The 19100-nt window shown below is 40.7% G+C and overlaps 2 protein-coding genes across 4 annotated transcripts in view; one reads left to right on the forward strand and one right to left on the reverse strand.

The window, feature by feature from the left end:
* Window positions 1-1566: 1566 nt before the first annotated feature.
* rnf26 (ring finger protein 26) lies at window positions 1567-5205 on the reverse strand. The gene has a single exon (XM_014968417.2). It carries the CDS (start codon window positions 4688-4690, stop codon window positions 3353-3355), a length of 1338 nt encoding a protein of 445 aa, XP_014823903.1. The 5' UTR covers window positions 4691-5205; the 3' UTR covers window positions 1567-3352.
* Window positions 5206-12355: 7150 nt separating this feature from the next.
* mcamb (melanoma cell adhesion molecule b) overlaps window positions 12356-19100 on the forward strand; it is a 39878-nt gene continuing 33133 nt past the window's right edge. Inside the window, exon 1 of one of the 3 annotated variants that reach the window (XM_014968415.2) lies at window positions 12356-12756. In XM_014968415.2, coding sequence (XP_014823901.2) covers window positions 12690-12756 — 67 coding nt within the window. In that variant the 5' untranslated portion in view covers window positions 12356-12689. The remainder of the gene's footprint in view (window positions 12757-19100) is intronic. The other 2 variants (XM_014968416.2, XM_088011925.1) reach the window with 2 other exon arrangements.

The raw sequence follows: 19100 nt of genomic DNA on the forward strand, positions 1-19100 counted from the left end.
GAAATACTTCACTGCATCCGAGCTGCGAAAGCTGTGTGGTCCTTGAATCAAGAAGTTTAAGAAACGGTGAGATCACAGAGAGGATCATCGCTTCATAACGCCGTTTCTTTCAGTCGAGAAGAATGATCGTGACTCTGACTAAATCCTGGACCTCAAAGGTTTTACCAGAAAGTTCTCTTTCTTATTCTGTAACTTTTAGAGCGGAATGAAACATACTTTTTTTTTTTTGGCTTTTAAATGATCAAAAAGACCTTTTTTTAATGAAGCATTGGGTCAAATTAACACCATTTCTTTTTGACAAAGTGGACTAAGAGCAACATCAATGCATGAAAATATTAATTATTCTTTAATTTACTGCACCATTGACCTGCAGCATCTTCTTTGCACTATTCAGTTGTGGCGTGAGTCTTTCAGCTGCTGTAACTGCATTACTAATTAACTGGTAAGTTTCTGCACATTTAGTATTAATGACCCAAAATCAGCCACTGAGTCGATTGAAATGCTGCTCGGGTGTTGGCCACATTAAAGCGCATCTTTTATTACGCTCACATTAGCCTGTTAGCCCCAGCATGAGGAGGAATAAACAAACCTGGGTGTCCGATCAGGCAGCCTCCCTTTGGACGCGTTCAGGGTAGAGGAGGAATGTGGTAAACCAACACAAAGTAGCTCGTAAATGTGAAAAAGGGGAAACTACACGTTGTTTTAAACAACTAAATATCTGAAAAGTGTGGATTCAGCCCCTCTGATAACCTTGCATCCTTTTCCTTTTCTACTTCACATGTATGGCTTAAGAATAGACAACAAGGTTAGTCTTTGTTGTGCAAAGTTTTCAAAGCTATCCCCCTTTAGCATTGGAGTAATCAGGGAGTTGAATATGACGGCACACCCGTCGTCAAGAAGATTCATTTGCGAAAAACTGTATGTATTCCTTTCCTTCCAAGCCACAGTTGTATGCCACTTTCTATTAGTCCATGGCGTGAGATCCCGTTACAATATTTTACAGTTTGTAGTTGTTAAGTGACAAAAAGTGTAAAAAGTCTAAGAGGTTTTGAGATTAGCTTTGAAAGGCAGCGCATCTTCTGGACTGAGAACACAGTAGGTTGAGCAGGAGGAAGCTAAATGCTAACAGTTACTCTTAAAGCTATTTGTTGCTGCATCAACCTTCAAGACTGCTCAGGTCTTCTGGTTCTGGTTCTGCTCTGCGTCCCCACAACCAGAACCAAACATGGGGAAGCAGCATTCAGCTTCTATGCACCACAAATCTGGAACAAACTTTACATCCAGACTAAAAACCCATCTGTTTAGTTGCTTTTGTACCATAATGAATGAAACACTAACCAACATGTCAACGTGGAATGACTGCACTTAAAAGAATGTAACGTTTCAACAAATGTGCTACACAAATAAACTTGGCTGGTTAATTTTCTTATGTTCTGCAGCTGAAAAAGGACCGACGGTTTAAAAGCAGCAATAGGTTAATCATTTGTTGAAGTCCTTTACTTTTCTGTCCAAGTGTGGAGCTGTAAGCATTTCGATTAGGCTCATAAAAAAAAAAAGAAGATAAAATACAGTTCACTCACTGATTCTTGTTTTATTGTGAAATTGCCAGTTACACGGCAGCCGTCCTGTTATAAAAAAAAATCCCACATTACATTCACATTTTCCAATCACATCATCTCACACGGCTCACACAGCTAAATACTTCGGGAGAAGCAACAGATAACAGTCGAGTGAGCCGTTTTCAGTTCACTTTAACAAGGAATGCCATTGGTGTTTAGGAAGTACCTGAGAGGAGCAGCTTAGGATGACATTTTCATTAATTACAAACTTACAGACCTTTTAAAAAGAAGAAGAAGAAGGGAGAAATCAGGCCGATGCGCTATTCAGCTATTACTGTGAAGTCAAATTTTCTCTTTGCAAAGCAAGACAAAGAGGGAAAAAAAAGCTGTGAAAAAAAGCAAACTGGCCATGTTTCAGGCCTGCTCCCACCACACCCACAATCAATAACACTGCAACATCTGGAGTCCAAAATAACCTCCTGTAAACTTTAAACAGATCAATATGAACATTTCAGGATTATTCACCACTTTAGAGCACCAAAAGCAAGTTAAACAGTAAAGCCTTATTGGTTTACGGTACGGTTTTTTGGGTTTTTTTTTAACATCACAAATCTGCTTCATCACATTACTAGGAGAAAGCAGAAACCATTTATGGATTATCTGGTAATAATACACCTCAAAAGGAAGACTGGGGAAAAGCCCCAACAACAGACAGAACAACAGGGAATAAAGTCTGAGGATAAACAGACGGTAGAAAAATGCAACGCAAATAAAAATGTCGAAGGCTGCAGTTGCAGGCCGTACGCAGTAAAGCACAGTGTTCCTCTGGTTTCTCACAGCTTGGCACGTCGATGGCCTGACATTTTAAGACATAAACAGTTGTAAATAGTTTTTAGCTTCAGCTGAATACAATCCCTACAAACACCTGAGACACAGCGATACAAGAGTGAAAGATTTTACTAAAAAGAGGTCTTGGTAACAAAAAAAAAAAAGAAAAAAAGAAAAGGAAAACAAATATCCAGTGATGTGTTGGGAATATTGATTGCATGAGATTTCCATAGATATAATAGCCAGTCAGCATGTATCCCTTATTTTCCCCAATGCTAAGCTGTTTCAATGCACATACAAAAACTCTAGGCAGCTTAATTTTATTTTGCTTGGTGTAATACTTCTGTAATTTAGTGAGCGAGAAGATGGAGCTGCATCTCAGTTGAACCTTTTACAGACCTTTGATTGCTTGTGCACGTAGTAGGTCATATGTAAAATAGATTTGTAGCACTTTAGTTGAAGTAAAATGAACAAAGTTCATCAGATTGAAAGCACTTATGCCATAGTAGGGTCAAAAACCCAAAAGCCTCTCCTTCATGTTGAAGCAAAACAGTTGTAGTTTTTTTGGGAGAAGAGCCTGAAAGAACTATTGAATTAGTGTGAGAACTCCATTAATAATCCTATGTAAAGAGAAGTATATATAAAGACAAAGTGTATAGTTTCTTGTAGTATATAGTTTATGAAATATTTTGGGGAACATTTGAACACCTTCCACAAACATCAACCGAAGCAAAACTTACAATGAACATGTGTTTTATTAAGTTTTGTTCAAAAAAGATTTGTGGGGCATCTTTAAAAATAAAGCTTATTTATAACTTCACTGACTGAAGAAAACCACAAAACTTGAAAAAGTGGTGTTATTGTTGGGCTTCAAGGAAAAAGAAACATTTTAAACTGCTCTGTGTGGTGGTGAATACTTTAAGGCGGTTGGGGCTCATCGCTGCATGGATTCCCTTTTCTCCCCCTCAGAGGTATACGTCCATGGTGTTGAGGATCATCTGGCGGCACAGAGGACAGTTCTGCTGGTAAATGGGCTGCCTCAGGAGGATGTTGGTGCAGTCCCTACACAAGCAGAGGTGTCTGCACGGCAGCAGCACCACTGTCTTGGTGCAGTCCTGACAAATAACACACTTTTTTCTCTCCTCCTGCTCTTTTAACAGAGTAAGCAGGCTTTCGGCGGGCAGGAGTTTGCCGTCTTTGCCTAAAGATGAAGATGGCGATGTCCTTAGTGATCCATCTGAACTCGACGAAGGCAAATCCTGCAGTTCCTGGTGGGCTCCATCTCCCGCTCTTCCATCTGGTGGGTCCCGGCGCTCCTCCCTGGTGTCGCCGTCTCCTCTTCCTCTGTTGGCATTGTCGATTTGGAGCACTGTCCGCAGCACCAGGCGCAGAATAGACAGCTGCTGCCAAAAAATCCTCTCCCGCAGGTAGACGTGTCGAAACCTCCTCTGTAGGTGCTGCATGTTGCGGTGTAGAGAACGTGGGGTACGCCAAAGGACCGTGAAGCGTAGCCACAGAGTCTCATACAGTCTCCGCAGAGCATGGAAGGAGTTCATGTACACCAAAATGTGCACAGCTGCTTGTCGGCTCAGTCTGGGGTTCAGGTAGGCGGTGGTCATCAGAGCAATGGTGACGGTAAGCAGGAGGCCGTAGATGTTCAGGATGAAGATGGAGATGAACATGTGGACAAGGGAAGCAAGAAAATCCAGAAGCAGTTTACAGGGAGACCACAGAAATGCAGACGTCCCGACCAGGCTGCTGTACAGGAAGGTGAAGAAGGTCAGGGTGAGCTCCAGCGCCTTCTGCAGTGGACTGGACACCGTCTGCCACACACCCACAGCTGCCAAGTAGATGTTCTGGGTGGCGATGAGGGCAAAGTTCACCACCGTGTTTGTGAAATAAACCACCAGGCTGACAGCGATGCCACAGCCCTCCAAGACTGACACCAAACCTCTGCACAGGTGCTCCTTCCCCCGCAGCAGGACGTGCATGGACAGGTAGCCCACCATCTTCAGACTCTCCAGGAGCCCCTCCAGGGCCAATAGTGCGCTGCCCAGCAGGGTGACTGCCCCGTGGGCCAGGCTCGATGTCGTTTCTGCCATGTGCATGGCGGAAAACAGGAGGAGGTTCCCCATCTGCAGCAGAAGGTTAGTGATCAGGGTGGGCAGGTTGGTGATGAAGGCGACGATCGCCAGGAGAGTCTTCACCACGGTGTGTACGATCAGAAAGTTCAGGTCCAAGAGTAACCCGGCAACATCCAGGCATCTCCCCACAGTGGATATCACAAAGTTCACCAGCCCCATGGTGAATTTAACCGGTTACCTCTCCGTGTTCAGAGGTGGTCTCCATGTGCATTCTGGCTGAATTTCAGTAACATCAACGTTACATCTTGTACGGTCCTTTACTTCTCTGCTAGCGTCGTTCGCCCCGGTACTACAGTACACCATTTCACTTCATGAAACATAAATCCGTCTTTTTTTTTGCGTGTTATCAAAGTCTTCTGCTGGCTGAAAGGACGCGACACCATTACAAACACACGCGTTTACAGAAGCGGATGTTTGGTTTCAAACCGTTGACACTTCCGTTTGTTTTCCTGGTTTCGTTTTAGCTTTGTGGTCCTCAAGCGATCCAACAAGGCTTTCTTGGTTGAACGGTAAGGTCCCAGAATATGTAGAACCTGGAAACTGGTCGAATAAAACCAGATAAAATTAGAAAATAAACCTCACAGCAATATTTAAGGCGTTTATCGTCGTTATCAATTCCGCCATACTTGTTTTGGTCACGTCAGCTGACCTCGCTTCTGGGCATGGGAATTTCGACTCTCTTCCGGGATTTACACCATTTGGCTCAGCTCAGTAAAAAGAATCGATTCTTCCGTATTTTACTGCGTTTGAAACTGGGGTTTCTTGAAAACAACAAAGAAGAAGAAGACGAAGAAGAAAACAATTCCTTAACCTTTCATTCAGATTAATCTGATGAATTGTTTTCACTTTAGTAGTTGTAATGATTAGACAAAACCAACAGCGACTGGATGGTAGAAACTAATATGAAACAGAAGTTATGAGAAACACAATAGTATTAGAACCATTTTAAGCTGTTGGTGTTATTGCATTTTGTCAGCACAAGAGGGAGTAAAACGCTGCCTATTTACTGTTTTACACCTATTTAATCCAGGTGGTGTTCAGGTACGGAGACTGAGAACAATTGCTAAACTTTTTTGCAATTGAATCTGTTACTTAGGGAGTAACAGGTTTCGATTGGACAAAGCAACTTTTTTATATAATAAATTTACATCTGTCTGTTAGTCAAAGCCATTTAAAGCTGATTAGAAAAACTAAATTCGTCACAATCTGGATCTGAATGCAAAGAGCCTGAAGGACGATTGCAACATCATGTCAGAAATACAATATATTTCACTGTTAATAAAATAATAATTATTAGGATATATTACTTTTTAATAAAAAATATTTCATGATAATATAGGTGAGTAGGCCTTGCATGCAGACATGCAGATGTATAAGAGTGAAATTGATATAAAATACAACAGGCTTTCAATGACATAGGAAAATTGGAACAATTTGCGACTGAAATTGTTCCAAACTGACTAAGTCTTAATTTTGTCATTGTAAACTTTACATTATGTAAAGGGAATTATGACTCATTGTGTAAAGTTTACATAAAGTAAGGGATACGCTTTACGTTATGTAAAGCTTACCTTTACATAAAACTCTTTAGAAAAACCATTGTGGAGAACAATAACCATAGACAATGCAACTTTATTATATATTTAATTACAAAACTGTCATTAATATCCCATTACCTACTTAGGTAAATGACTACTAATTTAATCGAACAACATAATTCTACCACTGACATTTTTATTAATCAAACTTACTAAAGAACTCTAGAGGAATAAACTTGTGGAGCTTTGTGAGACAATGAGCTGAGTTCACATTGATTCTATGACTAAGAAGAACATGAATATATTGTCCCATTACATCAGCAAATCTTGCGACAATGCAACAGAAAAAGCTTTACAATCCAGAACAATTTGAACTGTACTTCCTTCCTTGTCCAAGCCGCAGCGTTGAGCTTCTCCTTCTTACAGCGGGAAACCGATACCATCATGGGAAATTCCGTTCTGGACCTTGGCATAGATGACAAACAGCAATTGTTTTAAATTCCTAATTGGGCCAGTGGGGATGCATAGGAGGAGTGCATGAAGCTACTAAAGGTGTGGATGCATTTTTTTGTCTCTCGCTAAGAGCTTTAAGACCTGCTCCTTTTATGGCATCTGTCGTTATGGTCAGCGGTCAGCTTCCTCTGTTTGTTTTCTGCTCAACCAAACCCTTCCTCTCTGAAACGATGAGGAGTTCAAAGGTGTGTAGTCTCAAACCGAATGTGTGGTGTTAAATTTTCGATTCTTGACGATGACTAACATTAAAAGACAGTTTGATCAATTGAAGAAAAAAAAAAAACAACGCAATTTTTCTCGTTTTGAACCATTTAAAGGCTTTCATGTTCTGTCGAAAACTTAAAAAAACATTGCGTGAAAACCAACATAGGATGAAAAGGAGACAGTTGGACAAAGCCAAGGATATTTGGATGAGTAATTTACTGCATTTGGACTTTGATATCCTCTGAGACACTTCCACTCACTGAGGAGAGCATCCTTCTCTTTGTCTGCTTCTCAGCTTCCTGCAAGAGACTCAAAGCTGCACTGAATCAGTTATAGTAACAGTCCAGCTGGCTGCAAGTCAAGCAATGTTTATTTGTGCCGTCCGTCTCGGCAACAACAGTTCAAAGTGCCTTACATGTTAAAAATGTAACCAATTATGTTGATAACAGGAAACAAGCAACAGACATTACATTAGATTTGATCCAGGAGACCTGAGCGGTCTGGGAGGTGGATACAATAAAACAGGTCTTCAGTGTATTTCGGGGGTAATCCGTTCACAATTTATAAACTAACAGAAATATTTTAAAGTCTAGTTTCTGATATACAAGGAGCCAGAGGAAGGACTGTGAAGACAGGTCTGCAGTAATCAACGTGACTAAAGATGACATCAAATATATGGACATATAAGCACTGATGTTTTTCACATTTGGTCATGTTACAACTACAAACTTCAACACATTTCATTAGGATAATAAGTAATATATATCTTCACATACTAATGCACAATGGTGAAGTTAAAAAACATAATCCATGTGCAGGTGTGTGTATGTGTGTGTGTGTGCGTATGTGTGCGTGTGTGTGCCACCCCCAAGTAAAATAATAATCATGTATTTACAATCTGAAAAGTGTGGTGTGTGTTTGAATTTACCCGTCCTGAAAGAGCAAAATGTAGAAATGCTCTCTGGAAGATCACACAAATCTCAAGTTGTTTTTTTGTTGGGTTTTTTTTTTTTTTTTTTTTTTGCTGAATTTAAATGTTTTTCCTGCATTTAACTCCATCAGTCTCTGTTCTAGATGACATGTTCTAGAATATGTCATCTAGAACATATTCTAGATGACTCTGAACATCTAGAATATGTTCAGAGTCAGCGCGAGCGGGTTTTGGCTGACTCTGGGTTAAAAAAACACAAACTCCACTCCGTAGAAATCAGTGGAGTGCAGACTGGTCAAGACCCAGATGGCGACCCTGAATTCCTCTCAAATTTCCCCATCTCTACTGTGCACTCAGAAGCAGTGACTGAAAGAAGACGGAGAGTAAAAGGTGAAGTTAAGGAAGCAGTGATGGCTTCCTTAACTTCAGAGAGGGGAGGACTAAGAATGTCGGGGGTCCCGCAGTGTGACATTCCTGCCTTCTCGGGGCTTTGTTTGTGCATCTGCAGGATGTTCAACAGTTTGCAGGCAGCAGCAGCAGCTTCCTGCTCCATGACGCATAGCGCAGCATCTGCAAAGCAGCGGCAAGTTATTTTATTAAAAACATTTGCTTGAAATGTCTTGTTGTCACTCACAAACCTCTGACGTCTTTATAAGTTTCTTATTCTTGAGACAAAAGCCAATGTGGCCTCTTATTAGAATCGATGACAATGTTGTTTATTTTTCTGAACTGAAACATGATTTTTAGGTACGTTTCAGATGCATTAGAGGTTATAAAAATAATTATGTTTTTATTGTGTTGTTTGTAATGTTATATTTCTGTAATATTCATAAAGCTGCAGTATGTAACTTTTATGGAAAAATTAGTTAATGTGTGAAATGATTGGTCTCCTTCACCTCCTTCCTGAGGTGTCTGAAGGAATACACGGTTCTTGACCAAAAACAACCAATCACAGCCAGGAGGAAGGTCTTAGCGCTGTCAATTATCCTCGTGTATTCTCAGTTCAGTGTGCTAATGGTGGTGAAACAACTTACTGTTACTGGAAAATTGTTTACAGCTGTGATCGGTGGCCATGGTAACCAGTATGGGAGAAGACAGAGGAGCTTGATTTTTTCAGAGATTATCTGTCTCATAGTGACAGTTTTAACATATATGTAAAAAAAAAAATGTTTTCAAAAAGTTACATATTGCAGCTTTAACATAGACAAAGGTGTCCCACAGGGATCGGTTCTGGAGTTACTCTTATTTATTTACATCTGAACTATTAGAAGAAACAAAACTTCATCCATGGAAAGGGTTTGAATCTGCAACATGCCGATCGCTTCACATTTATCTTGTCTTTTTCCAAACTCAAGTATTTAATCTCGCACGTTGTCATTTTATGTTCTGTTTAATGCCAAACTATACTCAGAATGGCACATGGCAGAAACACATCAGTGGGTTAATTTATTGTGATTAATGCCATTACAACATGTAATCACCATGGAGAGGCAATGCGAAATTCTCTGCCGCTGCGGTTGTCACAGTGTCTCTTTGTCCCACTCCCCGCTGTGGTGACGGAGTTTAGCAGAAATTCAGATTTCTCTCCCACTCCTCCCTCAATCAACTGGTGCCCTCTCAAAGCCCCCACGTCTACTGGAGCGACTCGTACAATGGCCGTCTCTCATCCTGGACCCCCAAAACAAGTTGCTCTTGGGTCTGGGCTGAGTGGCTAGGAAAGAATGACTTCTTTTCCTCCCCTTCCTTCCTTTACTCTTTCCTTAGCCTGTGAGCGCAGCACTGTGAACTCCGGTGAGATAAACAAGAAGATTTATCATCATTCTCCGAGGAGCGGTCGGGACACTGAAATCAGGAGTTGACGTTTCAGGAGGACCAGGGTCAGGAGCAGAGACAAGTGTTAATTTACACATTTTATTTTTGACGTAAGCCCTGTAACAGCACTAACAAACCACCATTAGAAACAATGACCTAGATTTTGTTTCTGTTATTCAAATCAATTATTTTCAAGTTTTCAGTCTGGCTACAAAAAATAAAGGGTTTTTGACTCAGTTGCTCATATCTATGCTAAAGCAAAAAGTTGAGGTTTCTGTTAATGTCAGCTGGTTTGATGATGTTCCTTCAAGTGAACGGCACTCAGGTTATGAAAGCACAAATAATTATTCTAGGTGCTTTAATGCAGCTCCACAGGGATTGGCTCTGGGACCGCTCTCATTTAATTAACAAATATAACATACAAAATCTCAGTTTTATACTCACAAAGCTGTGAGTATAACACTATCTGGTTCTTCATCAGACTCAGAGTGTAATTGTACCATATAGACTGATTTTAATACAGCAGTAACACAGATATTGGTATTCTCTAATACAAAACAAAAATGCTTAAATATTCAGGGGCATGTGAGTAGGTTAGTGTTTCAAAACAAATACTGTTCAGCTTGATTATCTATCTTCAGCAGTAAATAAAAAGGTAAACTTGACTTTTAAGAATTTAATCTTGTTTTTATTTGATGCTTTAATAACTCTGTTTATGTCTACGATGGATTACGCTGCAAATCCTTAATATAATCTAGCATATAGAGAGGCAAAGGTTCACCATGAGCCGCAAAAGTTAGATTTGTCAGTGTGGTTTCTTCACGTCTTTTCTTGGTTCCTCCCTCTTTAGGGAACTGTATGTTATTGAACTCGGTGGAAAATTTTGTTCCTATAGGACCAAATTAAAATCTTTTACTTCAGCACAAAAAAGGCATTCAGTTATCCTGAACCATCCGAACCCAACCAGGCTCAATGTTTCCTTGTTCAGGTTTTGTGCTTTTAGCTTGTTTTTAACAATTAATTGCATTGGTTAAAAAAGTGAACAGACCAAGTGTTTAATCCCAAATAATTCCCAGTTATGTGCAAAAGTTCCCAGAGTTAAACATGAAGAGTGTTCATAAATCACACCTTGAATTTGTTTATTTAATTATTAACACAAACTAGATATTGGTCTGGAAAGCATATGAATGTTTTTCCTCTTGTGAGTACGGAGGTTTACGAATGCCACTGTAAACGGCTCACAGCTCTGCGGTCCTTGGGAACTTTGTGGGGGAGTGGACAGCGCGCGTTTCCTCTGCCTCATTCCCAAACCCAGCGGTCCTTGGGTATTCCCAAAAGTCCTGTCCAGGATGTCATATTTAAAAAGGTTGAAAAGGGGACATTCTTCAAATTTGCTCATGTGGAATTTTGAGTGGAAAAAAAAAATCCCCCCTTATGTCTGATTATTTACTCTCCTTCAGCCACACCCAGCTGCTGTTTTAAAGGCTCAGTCTTCATTTACAGATTAGGTGGCAGAACAATGTGGCTGTTTTAGGAACTGTGGGTTTTCCTCAGTGAATTGTAAACTATAACAACTTTCCCTACCAAGGAGGAAATGTAGCTTACAACCTCTGTTATTTTAGCATATGGTTATTTTAGCAGCAATAAACAACTTTTGTTGGAAGGATGTTTATGTTCTCTAGAAATATGTTTTTGTTTGAATGATGCAACCTTTTTTTAAGCTAATATAAAAAAAATGTTTTTATTGATTTTATGTAATAATCAAATTTTCTAACAATGAATTTTGGATTTTACATTACATGAATTTGTAAGCTATACTGATTAAAATGAATAGAAACACCTGTATTTAAATATGTCAGTTTATTGAAAACATAAGTTTTACTTTTGTTTTAGCTGAAATACTGAGATTTTATTTTAAGGTAGACAGATTCAGACAATAAATATTCCAGATGTGTTTCATACGATAAAAAAAAGAGGAAAATGCCAAAAAGCACCTCAGTGTTGAACCTATGATGCTCTGAAACATGTCGGCCTGCAGGGTTTGGTGAACTCTGACACAAAATAACAGTCATATAGAAATTTGATGACCACCACCAATAAACTGAAAAGTGGATCATCGACTGTTGAAACCAGATATTTACATACACAGCAATAAAAGGTCATGTTTGTCAGGTGGCCTACAAACCGACTTGGTTACATCAACATCTGGACTTTGACTTGGCTGTAATGCGCTTTGACTTAAACTATTGTCTTCCAGGTTTATGGTTGTTTTCCTCCTGGAAGGTGAACCACTGCCCCAGTTTCAAGTCTTCACATGCTCTAATGGGTCTTTATCCAGGATTTATTTTCTTTTCAGAGCCAAATTTACATAGGATCTTATTTTAATCTTTCTATTGTGCAAACTGATTGGCACACCTTCACCAAGTGCTTCCTCGCCAGCAGGCGATGCAATAAAGCCAAGCTCAGCCAGTCAATGATTACATGCAATTCAAAATCAAAGACCTGGTCCTGAGTGTTTTTATGATTGACCACCACTCCCACACATCAAGACCTCCAGAGGCTTTCCAAACCGTCTCAGCAGGACTGAGGTTTCCTGTTGGTGAAAGTAAAGAAAGATAACCAAGATTTTGCCCTTTCATTAAGGAAACGTTTGTGTTTCAGAAACAACAGAGGTGTGGCAAATCAGGCAACAACTTGCTTGCATCATTTGCGTTTCCTCTCAGGCACCCGCCCTCCTCTCTGCTTGACGTGCCCTCTCTCTTCCTCATTTATTCTTCCTTCTTTCTCTCCACTGCAAAAGATATCGAACTTGCCTGCTCGATAAGCACTGGGATGAGAGCATGGGTCGGTTTAATTATCTCTAGAAAGTAGACACAGTGCAGCTACAGGAGAGTTATAAAGGAACATCAGAGGCAGGGTAGCAGTAGATGAGCCTGTCAAAGTGTCTGAGAGCCTTCATCCCTTTTTTTTTTTTGCAGTGGAGGAACTATGTTCCTGCCTCCCTCCCTCTCTCTGCATCATCTGCCTCCTCACGCTGCTCCCCTCTCTCTCTCTCTCTCTCTCTCTCTCTGCTGTGTGTATCGAAGCAGTTCACCAAGTGAGGAGCAGACTTCCTCTAAACACACCTCAGCACACACATCTCTGCCTCCGACCGACCACCATGGCTGTACGGGACGCTGCCTCTCCTCTGCTGCTGGGCCTGCTGTGCCTCCTTCACACCTGGGGAGGTGAGTGAGTCGCTGCTGCTGGGTTTCAGGAAGGACTGGGCTGCTTCAGTCAGGACTGCCTTGCAGGATTTCTACACAGACACGCCGCAAAGTGAAAGAAAGCAAGAAGAGCATTTGTCACATTCGAGCATGACTTGTAACGAAGTTAAGACAAACTCTGTTACTATTATCATAGCCACTGAAGGAAGCTGTTTATCTGCAAGAACAACGTTTCTGTCCTTCTCCTGTTCTTATTTAACTCGAATTATTTCACCCACAATCTCAGGAATCCTTTACGCTCTTTTATTCCAGATTGAAGTGAACACATTTTCCTGTTAATTTCAATGCATTCCCTTTGCACAGAAGTCATGTTGATACAGTTCTGCTGCTTATATCAACAGAGGTCTAAGTAGTCCAGTGGATGACATGAATAAGAGTCCAACTTGTTCACTTGTTGCATGTGAAGTTGGGAAGCTGCTCTGCAATACTGATCAAGTTTCCATACTATCTGTTGCTTACTATCTGAAGTTCTGCTGGGCTGCGTGTATTTTTAGCCGGCAGCAGCAGCAGCAGCAGCGCCCGCAGAGGTGCAGAATGAGGGAGATCTCTGTCTGCTCTCTGTCACTGTCCCAGCAGTGATCAAGTGGCTCCGGGCTTCCTGGGCAGCACAGAATAGCTCCACTATGTTCCTTCCACTCTGAAACGCATGTCTGAACTTTATGTGGCGCTGCTCAGGCTCGGAGAGAGAGAGAGAGAGAGAGAGGGAGGGGGGCGGGGGGAGGGTTGACACGCTGTGAAATCTGCTCTCATGTGTAGGAGCCTTAAAAGCCTTTTCTTTTAATAGAAAGTCCTGAGATGTTTATAATTTTATGCATTCTTAAGCACAAGATTTACTGCTGGTTCTTTCTTCAACCAGCGCAGGCCTTCCTGTCTTCCCCTTTAACTCTCCTCACGCTGTTACCTTTTCCATATCCCTGTTTGTCACCAACCCCACAAACCTTCCTCCTCCTTCTCCTCCTCTTCCTCCTCCTCATCCTTGATGTATTGTGCTGAACCTCTGTTTGAGTTCAGGCTATTGTCTGTGATCTCTTCGTGTTCTCGCTCCCGTTAGCAGGCCCACTTCCTGGTCTTGTCCTTTGGTGACTTTCTGGCATCCTGAAGTCATTCATCACAAATACATAAATCCATGCAGCCGTTCATTCTGTCGTCCTAATCAGTTTTGTGATCTCGTGCGATTGCAGATAGAGTGTGAAGCTGTAAGCACATTTCGAATGTTATTCCTTTTTTTTGCTGCATTTTATCAAAAGAAAGAGAAAAAAATCACTAGATGTTTAGTTTAGCAAATGAAGTGTTTCACTTCATCAGTTAAACAACAAATGAAGTGTCAAGCAAGCAGAAGTTCAACCTCCGATTGCAGTGTATTTTATCCAGATTATATGTGGCAGACCAGCACAAAATAGACTGTAGCTCTGAGAATGAGGGACATATTTTTGAGCAAATCTTAAAAAATGTTTCACAGATAAAATCTAAGATGCCCTGAATCAGTCCTAGTTAAAACAACCACAGTGCACAGCGATAAAACTGGTTCGCAGGTCCTGGCCTGCAGGAGTCTTTCTGTTTGCATGTTTTCTCAGTTTATGTGTCAGTTCTCCACAGGCCCTCTGGTTCCTCCCCAAAACATGACTCTTAGGTTAATTGTTCGCTCTAATTGCCCTGAGGTTTGCGTGGGTGGTTGCTTGTCCTGTGGTAAACAGACCTTACCTGTTTCAGGTTGTTCCCTGCCTCTTGCCAAACGCCTGCTAGGGGTAGGCACCAGAGTCGAGGAACTCTGCAGCTCCTCCAGAGATTCCTTCGAATCTGCAGCGATTCGAAGGACGTTTGAAGTTCTTGTTCTGCGTTTGTTGGTTTTTATGATGCTGTTTGCTCACTTACATAAGAAACTCTGAGGCTTTAAAACGGATCCATGCTGAGAAGAAACGATGGATGGATTTTGTTTCATCAGCCAATGAAAGCACTTTCAGTGAAAGGTGTCAAAGTGACAGGGATAGTAGAAATGTTTGCCAGAAAATAAGTACAATAAGTCTTATTTTCCTTCAAGAAATGCCTTAAAGTTTTCAGTTATATTGTATAAAATTGTAAAAAAAAAAAAAATAATAATAAAGTGCAGTGATTTACTATCTTTTATCTTTTAAAAAGGGAAATCCAGACTAATAAGTATCAAAAGAATTTAAGTAGAGACTTGGTCTGATAAAAAACAACACACATACGCACACGCACACACACACACACACACACACACACACACACACGCACACACGCACACACACACACACACACACACACTCTTCTCCTGATACTGCAGTCTTAACATGAGTGTGTCCCTGCCAAAAAATGCAACCTTTCATCAGGGCCCAAGCTGCTAGACTTCAGCTCCGATCGCTGATAAGTAATGAGTTAACTTCCTGTGACATCAGCTCATCAAGTCGGGCCAAAGAGCGTCCACATTAGACCCGAACGGTTTAAAGGTCATCGCTGCAAGCTGGGGAAAAAAAAAAAAAAAAGTGGCGCTGTGCCTCAGTTTCATGAGCTCAGAAGAAGAAGAGAGCTGATCAGGCACAATAAATGCCCTTGTTGCGTCACGACCGCAGCATAGAAACATTGCAGCTCGGTAATCTGGCCCGGCATCAGCAGATCCGAATTCCTTTGAAATGAAAGTCCCTAAATTCAGACTTCTCTTCTGGCACACTTCTGCAGTCACATTAGGCCATTTCTTGTCTCTTCGGATGATTTGTGAGCACAGTTTGTTTGAGCTGTGTTTATAGAAACTACGATGTGACACATAACTTTGGGAGCGCCACTTGACTCTAATCCGTGTATTCCTCAGGCCTTTTTCAACCAACACATTTAAAAACTACCATAAAATCAAACCCCGGTGTGTGGGGAAAGCGTGTCCTGCTTCTGAAGTGAAAGCCTGGAGCATTTCATGTTGTGTTTGTGTTCCCCTGCAAAACGCAGGGAAAAGGAGCCACCCTCCGCCGTTTGTTTGATGTAGGCCATCACATCATGTTATCAATCTGGAGTTGTCCAAAGTTGTCTTTGTGAGTTTATGCTTGTTGGGATTAGTGAAACATTATCCAGATCTCTTGCGACTCCTGGAAAGGAAACAGCGGACAGAGCTTGAGAGTCATCTGGAAACAGCGGAAAGTGGTTCTTGTTTGGAAAATGTTTGGGATTTCTGAGTTTGCTTTTTATGTAAAAGACCGTTTCCTTTGAGAACAGCTTCTTCTACAGCACCACAAAAACGCCCTCGTTGCAACTGCACCTGCATTGATACTTCAATCTTATGTAGCTCTCTAAACTTGTAATGAAGCTTAAATACTGTTTCTCGCTTCCATTACAAGATGCGCCGATCAAGCTTTTCCTTGTTAATTTAGTTCTGTTTACTTTGAGATCTGATCAGCCAGATCCAGTTATGACAAACTGATTTCATGTTTTTAAATGACTTCATCACACAACAGAGAAAAAATGTTCTCGGATTGAGATAGTTGATTAAAATCTGAAGGAAATTAACAAATTACTCAATTTATGAATCAAGGAAACACTTCAAATGTGTTTCTTTAAGGCGTTTGCTTAGATTCATTGTTTGAGCTCATAGGTGCCTTTTAAACCCTGTTTGGTTTATTAGTTTGACCTTAGAGACTTAGTCAACAAACAATTGCAAATGATCAGGCAATGAGTAGAAAATTCCTGGAAATTGAAGCTAAAATGACCCACGTCTAGACAAAACACTAAAGTTTAAGGCTGCTTAAAGGCAAAAATATAAAAAAATAAAATAAAAAAAAAACTCGTTTTGCACAGTTGCATCTTCAAACAGATCTTTAACTAAAACACAGCTGTCTTACTTTTACTGAAAACTAAATAATGTTATGTGATTTAAACTCAAAACTGGGAACGAACCGACTCTTCTTACGTTTTTCTTTAGGTAAAGCTAAATAAAAGAGAGCATTTGATGTGAGTGACTTTCAGACTTCTCTGCAACTCCCAGTGTGTTTCAGGATGTCCCATAAATAATTCAGATGTTTAAAGCTGAACTTACAGACAATGTTGCTTGACGCTATTGTCTCGTTTGACCTTCCGGGAGCGTTTGTCTCTGGAAAAGGTTTCAGGATTCCAGGTTATCCGGGGTGTCGCATGGCCATGTGGGCTCAGCTGTTGCTCCTCGGCTAAGTTTGCATCAAATGTTGGCTCCAAAGCGTTACAGTGAGATCATGGTCTTAATTCTGCAGTGTTCCCCCCCAACGCCAGGCAGAGACAGACAGAGATTCACAAATGGTTTGTTTTTAAGTGATATCTGTGCAGCTGGTGTTTGGATGCAGCGCATCACTTCCCTGCTAAACCAGAATAATGGCTGTGCACTTGGGACCAGGAATTGTTGAAACAAAGCGTTTCCTTTCCCTTTTTGATCTTTCTCTCGATGCGAATAACATCCATTATCTCCATTACCTGGGTCAATACACCAGTGCAGGGGATCGAGAGGGCTTGTTGCCGCTTGAGAAAGCTCTCAGGGTTTTGCGTTGCTGTCGCAGAGGCCATTTTGTGCGCGCGTGCTAAGTAGCAGCCGATGATTGTTTGTACATTGTTGCTCCAGTAAAAGAATCAGCCTGCAGACACATCCTCACATCAACAGCTTTTGTTGCAGCAGTGAATGGCTTAACTCGTGTTTACAGTAAAAAATTATAAAAGGAAGGAAACAGGAAGTAAAGTTTCAGTTTAGTTCCCTCTCCCTTATCAGAGGGTTAACTGCAGCCTTGTCTTTTAAAACTGGCAGGGAACCAGGGATTAAGTCGAGTCCTCGTCACGTTTTAGTTTTTCATAATGATAATTGTATAATTTACAAAGGTTAATGGTTTGGAGGAAAGTTGGAACGTAACACTCCTCTCCTCTTATCACATTTTACAGTTTGAAGGCTGCATGTGCCGTGCAGACAGAATTTTATATATATATATATGCATATAATTTAGTTTAGCCGTCACATAAAACTGAACGAATGAATTAAATGAAATGAACAAATCTCAAAAGGGTTTAAGTGGAGTAATATTCGCCTCTGGAGAAATAGTTTATTAATCCCTAGAGGGGAATTTCACATTTTAGTACAGCCTGTCAAAATAACAAAAATCAAACAAACACATTGGACATGGGTAGACAGGTGCCTGAGGCTGCAGCTCTGCTTTTTATATTTGGATCCAAAAGGTCCTGACTGTGAGTTTTTCTGGAAGGACAATAACAAATAGAATCTAATTACATTTTATTAATAAGCATCTCTTTGTCACTCATTTCTTCAGTTTTTTTTCAGCTTCTGTAAAGTCTTTCATTCCGATGCTAGTGACGTCCAAGAAACAAACGGCCTCGATTGCAACGAGACGTTTCATTTCAGAGGGTTTATTTGCCAAATCCATTTTTATGGATCAGGTTTTAGCTCACCTTTGCTAGCAGAGAATCCGAGGAGCCAAAAACTTTCCTCTGACTCCCAGAGCTGTTGACGTCCTCTCTTCAGACACACAGCTGGGCACACCTGCTGCTTCCCCTCCCCACGCTCAAACACAAACAAAACACACAAAGAGAACATATGTCCGCCTCGCTCTGCCACTAGTTAGCTACATGTTGCCATTTGTTGTCCCACGGTGGCTGAATTTGAGCAGATTCTTTGTTGTTGCTCATTGTGATTATTGATGACCCCGTCTTCAGTTTGTCTTTCAAAGTAAACATTTCTCTGTTATGGAGGACCAAAACAGACATAATAAGAAATAAAAGAACAAATATATAAATAAAAGAATAAATATATATCCGACACATATAAATAAAATAATATATATCTGACATAATAAAAAATAAAAGAATAAATATATAAATAAAAGAATAAATATATATTTTGATAAGAATTAAAAGCATAAATATACATTTTCATAAGAAATAAAAGCATAAATATATCTTTAGTTTTTCCTTTTCCTTACACATGAGTTTCCGTCAAGAAAAATAGATATTTTGCTTTGCCTTTTTTTTTGCTTCTCCATTTTCTGCTCGCTGTTGTTCCGTTTGCTGTTTTTCTGATGCATCGTTATGTTAATGAGGAGAGCTGCCTTCTATGTCCTCTATTGGCCAATAGAGCTTTGGAACCAACGTCACTACGTCAGACGTTGTGGGGCGTTTAGGTGCAGTCGCTCGGTGCCATCTTTGCAGGCCACAGACCAAAACAAACTTTATCCCGGTGGTTTTGTTGTGTTACCGACTACAGTGAAGTGAACCTCCGAGCGCTTGAGGAAGGGGTTGGAGAACGGCTGGTCGAAATTAGCGTTCAGAAATCGGAT

The sequence above is a fragment of the Poecilia mexicana genome, unplaced genomic scaffold, assembly GCF_051168715.1.
Source record: "Poecilia mexicana isolate PSO_F unplaced genomic scaffold, ASM5116871v1 scaffold_13, whole genome shotgun sequence".
Lineage (NCBI taxonomy): Eukaryota > Metazoa > Chordata > Actinopteri > Cyprinodontiformes > Poeciliidae > Poecilia > Poecilia mexicana.

What these genes read in the sequence shown, in the direction of transcription:
- rnf26 (XM_014968417.2), bottom strand. Translation starts at nt 4,690, where the DNA reads ATGGGGCTGGTGAACTTTGTGATATCCACTGTGGGGAGATGCCTGGAT.